This window comes from Ixodes scapularis, unplaced genomic scaffold, assembly GCF_016920785.2.
Source record: "Ixodes scapularis isolate PalLabHiFi unplaced genomic scaffold, ASM1692078v2 PGA_scaffold12__126_contigs__length_90152505, whole genome shotgun sequence".
Classification (NCBI taxonomy): Eukaryota; Metazoa; Arthropoda; class Arachnida; order Ixodida; family Ixodidae; genus Ixodes; species Ixodes scapularis.
Genome location: NW_024609838.1, coordinates 71,294,805 through 71,312,452, shown reverse-complemented (window position 1 = coordinate 71,312,452; position 17,648 = coordinate 71,294,805). Strand labels below are relative to the sequence as shown.

General features: G+C 50.9%; 1 protein-coding gene across 1 annotated transcript in view; it reads left to right on the top strand.

Annotated features, from left to right (window-relative positions):
• The first annotated feature begins 4,515 nt into the window (after window positions 1-4,515).
• The window catches only part of LOC115320357, a 278,131-nt gene continuing 264,998 nt past the window's right edge, over window positions 4,516-17,648 (top strand). The window contains exons 1-2 of the mRNA XM_040218735.3: window positions 4,516-4,751; window positions 9,282-9,507. Coding sequence (XP_040074669.2) covers window positions 4,662-4,751; window positions 9,282-9,507 — 316 coding nt within the window. The 5' untranslated portion in view covers window positions 4,516-4,661. The remainder of the gene's footprint in view (window positions 4,752-9,281; window positions 9,508-17,648) is intronic.

Here is a 17,648-nt window from a genome sequence, read left to right as displayed (position 1 = left end):
ATTACACTTTCAAAATATCAAGAAAGGTACATACTATCCGGTGCAACCGAAATAACAAAGGTTATTCATGTTATTTTCAGGCGAAGAGACAAAATTCACGCGCGTTCTCCCAGAGGAATGCACAGGAGCACCGCAAAATTAGACTGATAGCTGTCTGCTTCAATTTGCCTCCCGGAAGTCGCGTAGACACTAGCGCCCGTTGAACCTCTAAGTTCTAACGTACATTATAAGAACTCTATGGCTTGACGAGCTGCGCTTGTTGAGCGTTCTGTGGACGCCGGCAGCCATGTTTGTTATCGTTTCACACCAATGCGGAAAAGGCGATCTTCGGATACCTCTTGAAACAATAACGACAAGATCTAGATTATTTGTTTCTCAAGCGTAAATATATCGTCGATAAAAATACCATTGCACTACTGAGAAACAATCTTACAACGAACAGTCCACACGTCAATCACCTCCCCAACCAATGAATAAGAGGCGCGATATGAACCGTTGTTAACTACGTTCCTGGGCGGAGCCTAGGGCGGGCTATTTCCACCTAGATTGCAACTAACGGAGTAAATATTTCGTAAACTTTATTTTTCGTGAAAAAAAAAAAAAAAAAAAAAAAACATATACCTTTGTCGTTAAAAAAAAATTTTGTTTTTGTTTTGTTTTAGAGTCTTGTTAAGAACGCGTTCCTGAATAAGGTTTTCTCTCCTTACGATGGGCGTAACCCAGGAACTTCTTGGCTAAATTGCCGTAGCCTACGAAGCTCTTCGTGAATCTGGTCTCAAATTCCTGGCCCAAGCAGATGAGCATTTTCAACAAACAAACTAGAAATGTAGATAGGCAAGAAGTTCAACAAGCAACTAGACATTATTCAAAAAAGAGATAATGCTGCACAATGGCAATGGTAAGGAGTAAAATGTCGTTTAATGACTTGTTTGCACTAAGGTGATTAAACAATAGCTTTGCGGAAGCCATTTTCAGTCATTCTATCGACCTGTGTTCGCTCTATAAATCCTGTTCCGAAGCTTAAAAAACGCCGGCTTCGTGGTTGGATAAAAAAAAAAAAAAATAGGGAAAAAGCAGTGGGTGCGAATCCCTTACTTCCAGTGATTCAGCATTGCGCTTTTAAAGGGGTGCTTCGGCAGTTTTTCGAGCTACACAAACGGAAGACGTTTTTTTTAATACCTAGATTTCACTCTCCCGGCATCCTATTTATTGTATCTAAATTTAAAAAAAAGCTGTTGAGAAAACAGCAAATCGAGGTTATTCCAAGACCGACATTCCAATTTTCCCGCGCTCGTCATTAGGGTAAAGTCACATGTTGCGTAACTTACAAAAAAAAAAAAAAAAAATTCGCATTTTTTTTGCCCGCTAGCGTGAGCTTTACCTGCATTTATTTTACAGCACCAAATTTCTTGTAATTTATCGGGAACAAGTTGTAATTACCCCATATTATTCCATATTGCAAACTCTGACGTCACTTTTTTCAGGGTTGTTAAAAGAGGCTCTCAACCTCTCAGACCAAAATTTAAACTTCAATACCTTCTCAACAACAATATATATATATATAGAGATGAAATTAAGTAACTTTGAAGCAATGGGCCGGGAGGAGTGATAAGTAAAAGAAGTGTTCTGCTGGGCAACTACTACAACGTTTATTACGACGTTTAAAGCGGGGACCGCTCTTCATCAGGTTTTCGTTCCCGAAAATGTTGTCTATATAGCGAGATGTTTATATTAACGGGGTCTGTAACGAGTCATGAGCGTTGGCAGTACATTAGTTTTCTCCGGAGCCATCCCCGTTTTTCCCCGGTTTTATTCGTTTTTCTTTCTTTAGTCTGACTGTCGCTGGATAATCAATCCCGGAAGCGGAAGCTTGTGTATTGAGTGGGTGGTTGTCGAGAAGTCAGTCGACGTCATTTCTAGATCGGTGGGTCAGAAATATTTGGCCCATCAACCGATTCACCTCGCGGAGGTTATCGCGGCCATCTCTCGACGTGAGATTTCGCGCAGACCACAAACACGCAGGGCGACGAGGTTTGCCTGAAACATGAGGCTTCTTCGCCCACCTCCGACCGGCCCCGCACGTTCACGCCGCTATCGCAATCCGTGGGTGACTGAGAAAGATACTACTACGCACTACATCGGCTGCGTGCCTCTTTTTTTCGTCGCGTCGTTTTCAAGATACCTATTGATTTTTTTTTTTTTTGTAACTGGGCATGACCATGGTTTTCTATAGAGACTTAAGTAGTCGTTCCTTGTATGTGGATGGATTCCCGACAGACAGTTATCACCCGCATATAGCTAAAGTCCCTTGATAGCATTTGCGGTTTGCGGTATACAGACAAAAGAGGCGTTGATTCGCGTGTGAATATGTTTGGAGAAAAAAACGCACGCCTTGTTTTCTAGCTGGGATTGGCTTAACCCGGAGCATGTGTGCAACTATATATCTGAGTAGCGAACTTCGAGTCCTCTAATTATATTCGTCGAAATCCCGCTCAATGCGTCCGCGTTTAACTGACAACGAGTCATTATCGGAGAAGTTACGCGATAAATGCTAGCGGGATCTGGCAACATGAAGTTCGCGGCTTTTTCGCTGATCTACCTGGGTGGAATAAAACAGCGGCTGTTCCACGACAATTTACAGCGGAAGCTCCGAACGCATTGTCGAGCTTGAGAAAGAAAAAAAGGTCTATACGGAATGTTGGAACGGTGCTTGTCGTTTGGTTCTGTTTTCCGCATCTCTTAAGTGTACGTGCCAAGGAATACATCCAAGAATTTACCTTTTCGATGTTAATTTCGGTTAATGACGCGGGCTTGTTTTCCTGGAATGGAGCCCAATTGCAACCTCGCTCGGTACATCACCGATGTTGTTTGTGCCGCTTGAATTCTTGAGTCCTAAAAGGGTTAGCGACTCAGCTTGGAGTGATGTATCGCGGGGAGAGAAATGACCGTTCGATCACTATTCGTATAGCCAAAGCCGCGAGTGGTTACAGGCGTTGTGTATGGCACGAGATGCATTTCATTACAAGGAAATGATGGGGATAGCTTGCGTAAAATTAGCACTTTTCTCTCCCAGAGGGCGTACGTGGCCAAAGAAAATAGAAAAAGAAATATAGATACAAGAGGACGCTTAAAATTCGCCTTTAAAGGAATACTTCAACGAAATTTGAAATATACCTGTCGTGTTCAGATATAGGTTGAATATGATCCCCAATATCCGTACATGACGATTGAACGTTTGTATTTTTAGCTTAATGACTCTATTTTTTGTTATAAACGGCTCACTTTGGCAAGCGCTCGCACATAACATCGATCATGTATTGTTTAAATGCAAGGAGTACAGCCGTGAAAAAGAGCTTATGAAGACAGACCTGAGGCTACAAAATGAACATGAAGTAAACATTCGTATTCTGTTTGGTCCATGGATTTCTGCTGCTGAAGGGTACAAAGCCACGAAAGCTCTGCTGACATTTCTAAGAGCTACTCGCTTACAGAAGAAACTGTAGGGGAGTAGAGGCGCTGGTTGACATCATTGTTTAATAAACGCCCACCTCTCTCTCTCTCTCTCTCATTTATTATACAAAAATTTGGAGTGTAGGTGGCAGGGGGAAAATTAAGCCTAGAAAACCCCAGTTTTTTTTTCTTATGCAACAGGGAGGAAAACCGCATATTGCATCTCGGTAACGCTGCTACCCCCAGATATATATAAAAAAAAATTGTTTAGTTTTTTTTTTTTTTTTTGACATACGCTCACACAATTTGAATATGATAAATGTACTACCAAAAGACACTTTTGTATAAAGTTTAAATGAACTCCGTTCATTGATTTATTTATATGCACTGACGCCCGTGTCGTGCTCGAGAACACCCTCTACAGAACAAACTCGACAGGTGCGGACTATGTTAGGATAAGTTTTTTTACATCCTTTTTATGACGACGCAGGACTAATTTTTTAAATGTCTGAGTAGATTAATGATGATGTATGCATAGGGTGCCTGAAATACCAAAGCTGGATCTAAAAGAGGCCTTAAAAATCGGCACCTGCACGTAGCCATTTAAACTTTTCGTCAAAGGTGTACTTCACCGGTGTGCTTTACCTTGTAAAATTACGAAGTGCAGCTCCCTTTCTGTATAAAAAAAAAAAATGGCCGAACAACTTGCCAGGGTCATCGGCGGACGGCGACGCAGATGACCGAGTCGAGTGGCGGGTCGCACTTAATTGGCGCACATATAGATACATGGTGTCGGGAGCACCGTCAGAACGTGTCGTTGACCAGCGAAAGAAAGCAGGCGATGCGCAAACGAAATCCGTCGGCAGCAAGAGCGCCGTCGTTATGCAAACACGCTTACTTTTATCTTCGTTACTTTCAGTGTTGCTATTGTTGTCCGCATTTAATTTTAAACTGAGGGCGCATTAGAAAAAAATTATGTTCAATTTAATAGATCACAGTCGTCGCGTGCAGTCTCGATAAGGAAGTAGCGCCATCTGTCAACCGAGATGTCTTTATGCGTTGCAGGACTCTCTGCGAGGTGATGGTCTGCATCCAGATCAGCGGACCGGCGACTGCACCGTTTGTGACAACACCGACAGAGGTCAGCGGCGAGGGCTTCGGACATTAGGCCTCCTCTACCGGTCGGAGCACGGCAGCGGGCGTGGTCGGCCATGGACGGGCGCAGTCGGTTCCAGCCGAGTCTGTCCCTCGACGAGCAGCTCGAGCGTGAGCTGGAACGGCGAAGGATCATAGTCAACCAGGTATCTACACCCGTCCACAAAGTGAGATGTAGCCAAAGATGGCTTAAGCAACGAAGGGCGTGGCTATACTCAATGCAGACTTCTTGTATCGCGTAAACGGAAGCGCACTCTTAGAAAGCGGGTGTAAACACTGCACCGCTTGTCACATGTAATACACCCCAAAACTTCAGTTCGACGTATACAGCGCACTCTCGTCGAGCTGAAGGCCCCGACTTTTACGAGAGGCTTGATGACGGTGCGATATATCATATTATAAACAGCTAAAGTGCGTCAACGACAACAGAATAAAAAATTGTGAGCCATTCCCCTTTGTGAAGGTGGTTGGCCAGCGAAGCTGTAGAGCACCACAACAAATGATTCACCAAGAGACACACAAAAACACTTCACCAAATGTTTATTTAAAGTAAATATACATCCTTTTGAAACGGTAGGTGAAACGGTATATATATATATATATATATATATATATATATATATATATATATATATATATATATATATAAAAATAAATAATTAAAGTGACGTCTCCCGATTCGAGCGGGAGAAGGCCCATTGCTCTGGGATGTATCTCCCTTATCACACGTTTGAACGTCTTTCCTTATCGAAATGTATATCGAGGTGACGGGGCGTATTATCCATTTCCATACCATGGAGCGCTTTTACGTGCAATTTCTGACTTTTGTTTTTGCCCACGGGTACCAAAAATGCATAGAACCCTAGCCATAAACAGCTTCGATGTAAAAACACTGAGGTTTTACAGCAGAGCCAAGAAAACCCCGATTCCTTTTTGTTGTATTTGTTATTTATTTTTTTATTTTTTTTTTGCAGTTAGTCACACGTACGTTCTATACATTAATAAGTTGTACAACTCGGCTATGAAGCCGCTCGTGAACGTTGGTACCGTCGGTTCCACGTCAGTACGCTGTATACGTCGAACTGAAGTTTTGGAAGTGTATTATATGTGACGAGGGCGTGTAAAAATATACACCCCCCCCCCCCCCCCCCCCCACCTTTTTTTTACGTCCGCGCTACGCACTTGCGTTAGCGTCGCGTGCTCCACGCTGCACATGCGCGTCGTCGCCATGCGCCAATCCAAGACCGCAGTTTGGGCACCGCGAAACGCGCAGTGTGAAACACGCAACGCTAACGCAAACGCACAGTGCTTGCGTTCGCCTGTACAACATGCAATGCTAAAACTCGCTAATTTCACGCTAAACAACCGACGCAACCGACGCGGTTCAATGGAGCGGATCGAACAGTGCCAAAAGTGCCACGTCACGGCACTCGTCTCTGTGCGTTTGATGCAGCGAGGCAGAGGACCTTAGGGCGATAAACTGGTAGCTGAAAATGACCCCCACCCGGTCGCCGCCATGTTGCACATTTTTGACCACTAGACACGTGACCTTATCGTTTTACGTCTAGATTTTAACCAAGTACCACGCACAGATAATTGCTTGCTGGTATTAAATAACATTACCGTAGATATTACTTAAATTTCGTTTGATCTAAGTCTAAAATGGTGCTTTTACGACAAAACCTCGGGCAGCTTCGCAATGACTCCGCTAGATGTCGTCAGCCGCGGTGCTGTATTTTGGGTTTGTATCGGAGCTAGACACTGATCTCTGGGGCTAACGGTATTGAAAAAAAAAAAAAATAGTTTATCATGTTTTTTTTTATAGCGACCGCGATACAAACCTCGGCTCAGTTTTGCGTAGAAGCTTCAGGATTTGGTACGGTGACGTGTCTAGTGGTCAAAATTGTACGACATGGCGGCAGCCAAGTGGGGGTCACTTTTGCCTCATGAACGGGATACAGGTTTATTGCTCTAAGCCGCTCTATCTCGTTGTTTTGCTATCACCACGGATAGACTAACCACGCAAGGTTGTGAATGCGCCTGCCCCTGCGCAGTTAGAACCTACAGTGATTCGTCTAGCCGCTGATAGCAGATGCACAAAAACGCCGAGCGCCGTGACGATGCATTTTTGACGCTGCTTGATTGGGTCCATCTGAGCCTACTGGGTATGCTGCAGTCAGACTTAATGCGAAACGAAGTATATAGCCTATATAGACCAACACACTGTTTCCAAAGAAGCCCGCTTTGCTCACACCTAATTTGGACACAGCGCCTGGGTGGAAACCAGATTCGTGAGAGATGACGCATCTGCGCATGCGCAGTGCCAAAAGCAGCGCCACCTAAGTGGCATGACGTCAGAGAGTCGAGTTGGTATATAGTTAAAAAGAATTTTGAAAAAAAAAAAATCGAATCACGGAGCAAGAGACGGGACCATAATAAACCACGCCTTGCGTTTGTTTAACTCTCAGTGACCCTATACGCCTCGCAAGTGGGCTCATTTTCGTCTTCTGCGCATGAGAAAGGAATTAGCGGTGACGTCAGAACGCCGAGCCCTGATTGGCTGATCGCGACCCCCTATCTGAGCGTCGTCTGCTCCTTTGCAACGTCGTCTGCTCGCAACGTCGTCTGCGTCTGTCTTGCCTTTCCTGCGACTTTAGGAAGTCGAGCGAGCTCGACTTCGCCTTTCAGAGGTCAGACGAAATAAGTCAAGCGGTACGTTGTTTTTGTCTAACAACTAGCAGGCACGCATCAAGGAGGGAAGTCAAAGGACTCACTGGCGAGGTGTCCCGAGGCGCCGAGGTTTGTTTGCTAAGAACCGATAGTGAGGGTGGTTAGTGTCCGCAAGTTCCCTCCCAAATACTTTTTCCCTCCTTTCGTGTGCGGCGAGACTCCTCACTCTTTAACGGCGTCGGCGGGTTGGCGCAGTTAACGTCGTCTGCTTTACGTCTGCTAGTCAAAGCGATGGCTGCTTTACCTTTCTTGCGTCGGTCGGAGATTCACCACTTTTTTACCGGCGAGAGTCACCGTTGCCTCGGAAAACAAGGAGATGACAAGAGGCAGAGATTGACCTCTTAATCTAAAATTTAGGTTAGCGATCAAAGTATAAGACGGGAAGGGTTCACAAGGGTCGCGCGGGCATATTCCATTCAGCACGCCAGTCCGTCGTGGGCAGACGGTCGCCGAGTCGGAGTGCCTGCTCGGCCTATCTGCCGTGCTCGCTTGGTCGTTGTCGGTGGAATCGTGGCCGTTGGAGCTTTTCCCGGGTGTTTGTGGATCCAGCGTTCTTGTTCGTCGTGGTCTGTTTCAAGTACTTTTTACTTTTTTCTTGTTGCTTGTAGTCGGGACGCGTGAGAAGCGCACGTAGAAAAATAAACGTCCGTTGGTCGTCGCGACCGCGACGCTGTCGGCCATGCTGTTTTGATCGTAAGAAGTGCGTAAGGCAGCTTCGGAGCTGTCGTAGGATTTCGTCGAAACCTGCTCAAAACTTACGAAAATTTCGTTTCGTGAATACAAATTTGTTCTCAAGTTTTGTCTTGCGCGTATTTGTGGCGTAAGATCGTTTTATGAACCCTCTGCACTTCCGAAAGTAGCAGGAAAGGTAAGAGAGACGCAGACGACGTTGCGAGCAGACGACGCTGCAAAGGAGCAGACGACGCTGAGATAGGAAGTCGCGATCAGCCAATCAGGGCTCGGCGTTCTGACGTCACCGCTACCCCCTGCGCAAGGAGCAGACGAACTTGCCCTCCGCATAAGCCGCACGCGGTGTTTCGTGGCTAATTTTGAGGGACCTTTCCGGCGTTGCAGTCAGGAACTGTGACGTGCGTCTGAAGCGTCAGTTCTGTCGAGCCGCTGGCCGCTTGACTTTTAACGTAAATTTTCTGGGATGAACGAAGAAGTAAAATATCGAGTCTTAACCGCGCATTCTTTATTATATACACTCTCGGTGCATACTATCGATAACCTAGGGACTCCAGCATAACTGATGATCGGAATTCACTGAAACAAATTAATTTTCTTGAAGTATAATACGGATGCATTTCCGATTGCTACCGGAAAGAAGCAACTTTATCAGTTGAGAAACTATCGCAGTGCACCATAGTCACTGGACAGCGTACGAAACGATGGGTGTAAACTAGTACGTTCATTCGAACCGTTGTTTGTCTTTTTGTCATCAAAGGTAGTGTCAAAATAACGCGACCCAAAATTAAGGCGCGACTGAGATTCGTTGCCGTCTTGTGAAGCAATGAAATGCCGTTACGGCCACTTCCGGAAATTAACGAACGTCAGATTTGCGCTACTTTGGATTTCAGCGTTTGGCAGCAATGGGTCGCGGTTACGAACTTCGTCAGCAATTGAACGTTCACAGAGCGGTTTTACATTTTGTATCGTTTGGTTCTCGACTCTGTACAATACACCGAGTTAGCGATGGCACGTTGGACACCTAAAAGGACCGAAAACGTGACTAATTTTAATCGAAAAGAAGCAGCAACGACTACCGCAGTTTGATAGACGATACTCTATAAAATACTAACAAAATTACTTTACTCGTCAGTCATTTCATTTCTAATGAGTTCTCCGTTATATTACTGAAAAAACCCCAACGCCATACCGGTAATAACGCCGTAACTTCCAAGGGTGCATGTCTGCGCTACAGCCATCATCCTCGTTGCGCCCAGGTGGTGCGTCGCAAGACCATCGACACGTGGGTGTGCTCCAAGGTGCGCCAAGAGACTGTGCTGGACGAGGTGTACGACGACACCCTGGCTCCGGCCGCCAAGGGACCTCCGCTGCCCCCGCGCAACCCGGGATGGTTCCGGAGCGCCGGCAGAAGCTGGGCCGTCTGGAGCTCCGAGTCGTCCGGCGAGCCCGCCTCGTGGACTTCGTCGGAACCGCGGGACAACGGTCAGTGCCGGGGCTGCTTGGAAAGGGGAGTCTTTGGGGAGGACCCATTTATCGGAACAACCGCCAGCGCGTCTCGCAACGTGTCACATGCTCGCGACGCTACCACACGGTGACGCCGAGACGTCTGCCGCGTTGCGTCGACTTTTGCAAACCGTCTGCGTGTTTACCGCTTGGAGCAGATTTGGGGATCCACTAACAGTGACGTCATGGTAGACGTTTGACCAACCATGGAAGGCCGATATCACAGCTCGGAACGTCTCAGATGCTCGCGGCGCTAGCACGCGGTGACGCCGAGACGTCTGCCGCGTTGCGTCGACTTTTGCAAACCGTCTGCGTGTTTACCGCTTGGAGCAGATTTGGGGATCCACTAACAGTGACGTCATGGTAGACGTTTGACCAACCATGGAAGGCCGATATTACAGCTCGGAACGTCTCAGATGCTCGCGGCGCTAGCACGCGGTGACGCCGAGACGTCTGCCGCGTTGCGTCGACTTTTGCAAACCGTCTGCGCGTTTACCGCTTGGAGCAGATTTGGGGATCCACTAACAGTGACGTCATGGTAGACGTTTGACCAACCATGGAAGGCCGATATCACAGCTCGGAACGTCTCAGATGCTCGCGGCGCTAGCACGCGGTGACGCCGAGACGTCTGCCGCGTTGCGTCGACTTTTGCAAACCGTCTGCGTGTTTACCGCTTGGAGCAGATTTGGGGATCCACTAACAGTGACGTCATGGTAGACGTTTGACCAACCATGGAAGGCCGATATTACAGCTCGGAACGTCTCAGATGCTCGCGGCGCTAGCACGCGGTGACGCCGAGACGTCTGCCGCGTTGCGTCGACTTTTGCAAACCGTCTGCGTGTTTACCGCTTGGAGCAGATTTGGGGATCCACTAACAGTGACGTCATGGTAGACGTTTGACCAACCATGGAAGGCCGATATTACAGCTCGGAACGTCTCAGATGCTCGCGGCGCTAGCACGCGGTGACGCCGAGACGTCTGCCGCGTTGCGTCGACTTTTGCAAACCGTCTGCGTGTTTACCGCTTGGAGCAGATTTGGGGATCCACTAACAGTGACGTCATGGTAGACGTTTGACCAACCATGGAAGGCCGATATTACAGCTCGGAACGTCTCAGATGCTCGCGGCGCTAGCACGCGGTGACGCCGAGACGTCTGCCGCGTTGCGTCGACTTTTGCAAACCGTCTGCGTGTTTACCGCTTGGAGCAGATTTGGGGATCCACTAACAGTGACGTCATGGTAGACGTTTGACCAACCATGGAAGGCCGATATCACAGCTCGGAACGTCTCAGATGCTCGCGGCGCTAGCACGCGGTGACGCCGAGACGTCTGCCGCGTTGCGTCGACTTTTGCAAACCGTCTGCGTGTTTACCGCTTGGAGCAGATTTGGGGATCCACTAACAGTGACGTCATGGTAGACGTTTGACCAACCATGGAAGGCCGATATTACAGCTCGGAACGTCTCAGATGCTCGCGGCGCTAGCACGCGGTGACGCCGAGACGTCTGCCGCGTTGCGTCGACTTTTGCAAACCGTCTGCGTGTTTACCGCTTGGAGCAGATTTGGGGATCCACTAACAGTGACGTCATGGTAGACGTTTGACCAACCATGGAAGGCCGATATTACAGCTCGGAACGTCTCAGATGCTCGCGGCGCTAGCACGCGGTGACGCCGAGACGTCTGCCGCGTTGCGTCGACTTTTGCAAACCGTCTGCGTGTTTACCGCTTGGAGCAGATTTGGGGATCCACTAACAGTGACGTCATGGTAGACGTTTGACCAACCATGGAAGGCCGATATTACAGCTCGGAACGTCTCAGATGCTCGCGGCGCTAGCACGCGGTGACGCCGAGACGTCTGCCGCGTTGCGTCGACTTTTGCAAACCGTCTGCGCGTTTACCGCTTGGAGCAGATTTGGGGATCCACTAACAGTGACGTCATGGTAGACGTTTGACCAACCATGGAAGGCCGATATCACAGCTCGGAACGTCTCAGATGCTCGCGGCGCTAGCACGCGGTGACGCCGAGACGTCTGCCGCGTTGCGTCGACTTTTGCAAACCGTCTGCGTGTTTACCGCTTGGAGCAGATTTGGGGATCCACTAACAGTGACGTCATGGTAGACGTTTGACCAACCATGGAAGGCCGATATTACAGCTCGGAACGTCTCAGATGCTCGCGGCGCTAGCACGCGGTGACGCCGAGACGTCTGCCGCGTTGCGTCGACTTTTGCAAACCGTCTGCGTGTTTACCGCTTGGAGCAGATTTGGGGATCCACTAACAGTGACGTCATGGTAGACGTTTGACCAACCATGGAAGGCCGATATTACAGCTCGGAACGTCTCAGATGCTCGCGGCGCTAGCACGCGGTGACGCCGAGACGTCTGCCGCGTTGCGTCGACTTTTGCAAACCGTCTGCGTGTTTACCGCTTGGAGCAGATTTGGGGATCCACTAACAGTGACGTCATGGTAGACGTTTGACCAACCATGGAAGGCCGATATTACAGCTCGGAACGTCTCAGATGCTCGCGGCGCTAGCACGCGGTGACGCCGAGACGTCTGCCGCGTTGCGTCGACTTTTGCAAACCGTCTGCGTGTTTACCGCTTGGAGCAGATTTGGGGATCCACTAACAGTGACGTCATGGTAGACGTTTGACCAACCATGGAAGGCCGATATCACAGCTCGGAACGTCTCAGATGCTCGCGGCGCTAGCACGCGGTGACGCCGAGACGTCTGCCGCGTTGCGTCGACTTTTGCAAACCGTCTGCGTGTTTACCGCTTGGAGCAGATTTGGGGATCCACTAACAGTGACGTCATGGTAGACGTTTGACCAACCATGGAAGGCCGATATTACAGCTCGGAACGTCTCAGATGCTCGCGGCGCTAGCACGCGGTGACGCCGAGACGTCTGCCGCGTTGCGTCGACTTTTGCAAACCGTCTGCGTGTTTACCGCTTGGAGCAGATTTGGGGATCCACTAACAGTGACGTCATGGTAGACGTTTGACCAACCATGGAAGGCCGATATTACAGCTCGGAACGTCTCAGATGCTCGCGGCGCTAGCACGCGGTGACGCCGAGACGTCTGCCGCGTTGCGTCGACTTTTGCAAACCGTCTGCGTGTTTACCGCTTGGAGCAGATTTGGGGATCCACTAACAGTGACGTCATGGTAGACGTTTGACCAACCATGGAAGGCCGATATCACAGCTCGGAACGTCTCAGATGCTCGCGGCGCTAGCACGCGGTGACGCCGAGACGTCTGCCGCGTTGCGTCGACTTTTGCAAACCGTCTGCGTGTTTACCGCTTGGAGCAGATTTGGGGATCCACTAACAGTGACGTCATGGTAGACGTTTGACCAACCATGGAAGGCCGATATTACAGCACGGAACGTCTCAGATGCTCGCGGCGCTAGCACGCGGTGACGCCGAGACGTCTGCCGCGTTGCGTCGACTTTTGCAAACCGTCTGCGTGTTTACCGCTTGGAGCAGATTTGGGGATCCACTAACAGTGACGTCATGGTAGACGTTTGACCAACCATGGAAGGCCGATATTACAGCTCGGAACGTCTCAGATGCTCGCGGCGCTAGCACGCGGTGACGCCGAGACGTCTGCCGCGTTGCGTCGACTTTTGCAAACCGTCTGCGTGTTTACCGCTTGGAGCAGATTTGGGGATCCACTAACAGTGACGTCATGGTAGACGTTTGACCAACCATGGAAGGCCGATATTACAGCACGGAACGTCTCAGATGCTCGCGGCGCTAGCACGCGGTGACGCCGAGACGTCTGCCGCGTTGCGTCGACTTTTGCAAACCGTCTGCGTGTTTACCGCTTGGAGCAGATTTGGGGATCCACTAACAGTGACGTCATGGTAGACGTTTGACCAACCATGGAAGGCCGATATTACAGCTCGGAACGTCTCAGATGCTCGCGGCGCTAGCACGCGGTGACGCCGAGACGTCTGCCGCGTTGCGTCGACTTTTGCAAACCGTCTGCGTGTTTACCGCTTGGAGCAGATTTGGGGATCCACTAACAGTGACGTCATGGTAGACGTTTGACCAACCATGGAAGGCCGATATTACAGCACGGAACGTCTCAGATGCTCGCGGCGCTAGCACGCGGTGACGCCGAGACGTCTGCCGCGTTGCGTCGACTTTTGCAAACCGTCTGCGTGTTTACCGCTTGGAGCAGATTTGGGGATCCACTAACAGTGACGTCATGGTAGACGTTTGACCAACCATGGAAGGCCGATATTACAGCTCGGAACGTCTCAGATGCTCGCGGCGCTAGCACGCGGTGACGCCGAGACGTCTGCCGCGTTGCGTCGACTTTTGCAAACCGTCTGCGTGTTTACCGCTTGGAGCAGATTTGGGGATCCACTAACAGTGACGTCATGGTAGACGTTTGACCAACCATGGAAGGCCGATATTACAGCTCGGAACGTCTCAGATGCTCGCGGCGCTAGCACGCGGTGACGCCGAGACGTCTGCCGCGTTGCGTCGACTTTTGCAAACCGTCTGCGTGTTTACCGCTTGGAGCAGATTTGGGGATCCACTAACAGTGACGTCATGGTAGACGTTTGACCAACCATGGAAGGCCGATATTACAGCTCGGAACGTCTCAGATGCTCGCGGCGCTAGCACGCGGTGACGCCGAGACGTCTGCCGCGTTGCGTCGACTTTTGCAAACCGTCTGCGTGTTTACCGCTTGGAGCAGATTTGGGGATCCACTAACAGTGACGTCATGGTAGACGTTTGACCAACCATGGAAGGCCGATATTACAGCACGGAACGTCTCAGATGCTCGCGGCGCTAGCACGCGGTGACGCCGAGACGTCTGCCGCGTTGCGTCGACTTTTGCAAACCGTCTGCGTGTTTACCGCTTGGAGCAGATTTGGGGATCCACTAACAGTGACGTCATGGTAGACGTTTGACCAACCATGGAAGGCCGATATTACAGCTCGGAACGTCTCAGATGCTCGCGGCGCTAGCACGCGGTGACGCCGAGACGTCTGCCGCGTTGCGTCGACTTTTGCAAACCGTCTGCGTGTTTACCGCTTGGAGCAGATTTGGGGATCCACTAACAGTGACGTCATGGTAGACGTTTGACCAACCATGGAAGGCCGATATTACAGCTCGGAACGTCTCAGATGCTCGCGGCGCTAGCACGCGGTGACGCCGAGACGTCTGCCGCGTTGCGTCGACTTTTGCAAACCGTCTGCGTGTTTACCGCTTGGAGCAGATTTGGGGATCCACTAACAGTGACGTCATGGTAGACGTTTGACCAACCATGGAAGGCCGATATTACAGCACGGAACGTCTCAGATGCTCGCGGCGCTAGCACGCGGTGACGCCGAGACGTCTGCCGCGTTGCGTCGACTTTTGCAAACCGTCTGCGTGTTTACCGCTTGGAGCAGATTTGGGGATCCACTAACAGTGACGTCATGGTAGACGTTTGACCAACCATGGAAGGCCGATATTACAGCTCGGAACGTCTCAGATGCTCGCGGCGCTAGCACGCGGTGACGCCGAGACGTCTGCCGCGTTGCGTCGACTTTTGCAAACCGTCTGCGTGTTTACCGCTTGGAGCAGATTTGGGGATCCACTAACAGTGACGTCATGGTAGACGTTTGACCAACCATGGAAGGCCGATATTACAGCTCGGAACGTCTCAGATGCTCGCGGCGCTAGCACGCGGTGACGCCGAGACGTCTGCCGCGTTGCGTCGACTTTTGCAAACCGTCTGCGTGTTTACCGCTTGGAGCAGATTTGGGGATCCACTAACAGTGACGTCATGGTAGACGTTTGACCAACCATGGAAGGCCGATATTACAGCTCGGAACGTCTCAGATGCTCGCGGCGCTAGCACGCGGTGACGCCGAGACGTCTGCCGCGTTGCGTCGACTTTTGCAAACCGTCTGCGTGTTTACCGCTTGGAGCAGATTTGGGGATCCACTAACAGTGACGTCATGGTAGACGTTTGACCAACCATGGAAGGCCGATATTACAGCTCGGAACGTCTCAGATGCTCGCGGCGCTAGCACGCGGTGACGCCGAGACGTCTGCCGCGTTGCGTCGACTTTTGCAAACCGTCTGCGTGTTTACCGCTTGGAGCAGATTTGGGGATCCACTAACAGTGACGTCATGGTAGACGTTTGACCAACCATGGAAGGCCGATATCACAGCTCGGAACGTCTCAGATGCTCGCGGCGCTAGCACGCGGTGACGCCGAGACGTCTGCCGCGTTGCGTCGACTTTTGCAAACCGTCTGCGTGTTTACCGCTTGGAGCAGATTTGGGGATCCACTAACAGTGACGTCATGGTAGACGTTTGACCAACCATGGAAGGCCGATATTACAGCACGGAACGTCTCAGATGCTCGCGGCGCTAGCACGCGGTGACGCCGAGACGTCTGCCGCGTTGCGTCGACTTTTGCAAACCGTCTGCGTGTTTACCGCTTGGAGCAGATTTGGGGATCCACTAACAGTGACGTCATGGTAGACGTTTGACCAACCATGGAAGGCCGATATCACAGCTCGGAACGTCTCAGATGCTCGCGGCGCTAGCACGCGGTGACGCCGAGACGTCTGCCGCGTTGCGTCGACTTTTGTAAACCGTCTGCGCGTTTACCGCTTGGAGCAGATTTGGGGATCCACTAACAGTGACGTCATGGTAGACGTTTGACCAACCATGGAAGGCCGATATTACAGCTCGGAACGTCTCAGATGCTCGCGGCGCTAGCACGCGGTGACGCCGAGACGTCTGCCGCGTTGCGTCGACTTTTGCAAACCGTCTGCGTGTTTACCGCTTGGAGCAGATTTGGGGATCCACTAACAGTGACGTCATGGTAGACGTTTGACCAACCATGGAAGGCCGATATTACAGCTCGGAACGTCTCAGATGCTCGCGGCGCTAGCACGCGGTGACGCCGAGACGTCTGCCGCGTTGCGTCGCCTCTTGTAAACCGTCTGCGCGTTTACCGCTTGGAGCAGATTTGGGGATCCACTAACAGTGACGTCATGGTAGACGTTTGACCAACCATGGAAGGCCGATATTACAGCTCGGAACGTCTCAGATGCTCGCGGCGCTAGCACGCGGTGACGCCGAGACGTCTGCCGCGTTGCGTCGCCTCTTGTAAACCGTCTGCGCGTTTACCGCTTGGAGCAGATTTGGGGATCCACTAACAGTGACGTCATGGTAGACGTTTGACCAACCATGGAAGGCCGATATCACAGCTCGGAACGTCTCAGATGCTCGCGGCGCTAGCACGCGGTGACGCCGAGACGTCTGCCGCGTTGCGTCGCCTCTTGTAAACCGTCTGCGCGTTTACCGCTTGGAGCAGATTTGGGGATCCACTAACAGTGACGTCATGGTAGACGTTTGACCAACCATGGAAGGCCGATATTACAGCTCGGAATGTCTCAGATGCTCGCGGCGCTAGCACGCGGTGACGCCGAGACGTCTGCCGCGTTGCGTCGCCTCTTGTAAACCGTCTGCGCGTTTACCGCTTGGAGCAGATTTGGGGATCCACTAACAGTGACGTCATGGTAGACGTTTGACCAACCATGGAAGGCCGATATTACAGCTCGGAACGTCTCAGATGCTCGCGGCGCTAGCACGCGGTGACGCCGAGACGTCTGCCGCGTTGCGTCGCCTCTTGTAAACCGTCTGCGCGTTTACCGCTTGGAGCAGATTTGGGGATCCACTAACAGTGACGTCATGGTAGACGTTTGACCAACCATGGAAGGCCGATATTACAGCTCGGAACGTCTCAGATGCTCGCGGCGCTAGCACGCGGTGACGCCGAGACGTCTGCCGCGTTGCGTCGCCTCTTGTAAACCGTCTGCGCGTTTACCGCTTGGAGCAGATTTGGGGATCCACTAACAATGACGTCATGGTAGACGTTTGACCAACCATGGAAGGCCGATATTACAGCTCGGAACGTCTCAGATGCTCGCGGCGCTAGCACGCGGTGACGCCGAGACGTCTGCCGCGTTGCGTCGCCTCTTGTAAACCGTCTGCGCGTTTACCGCTTGGAGCAGATTTGGGGATCCACTAACAATGACGTCATGGTAGACGTTTGACCAACCATGGAAGGCCGATATCACAGCTCGGAACGTCTCAGATGC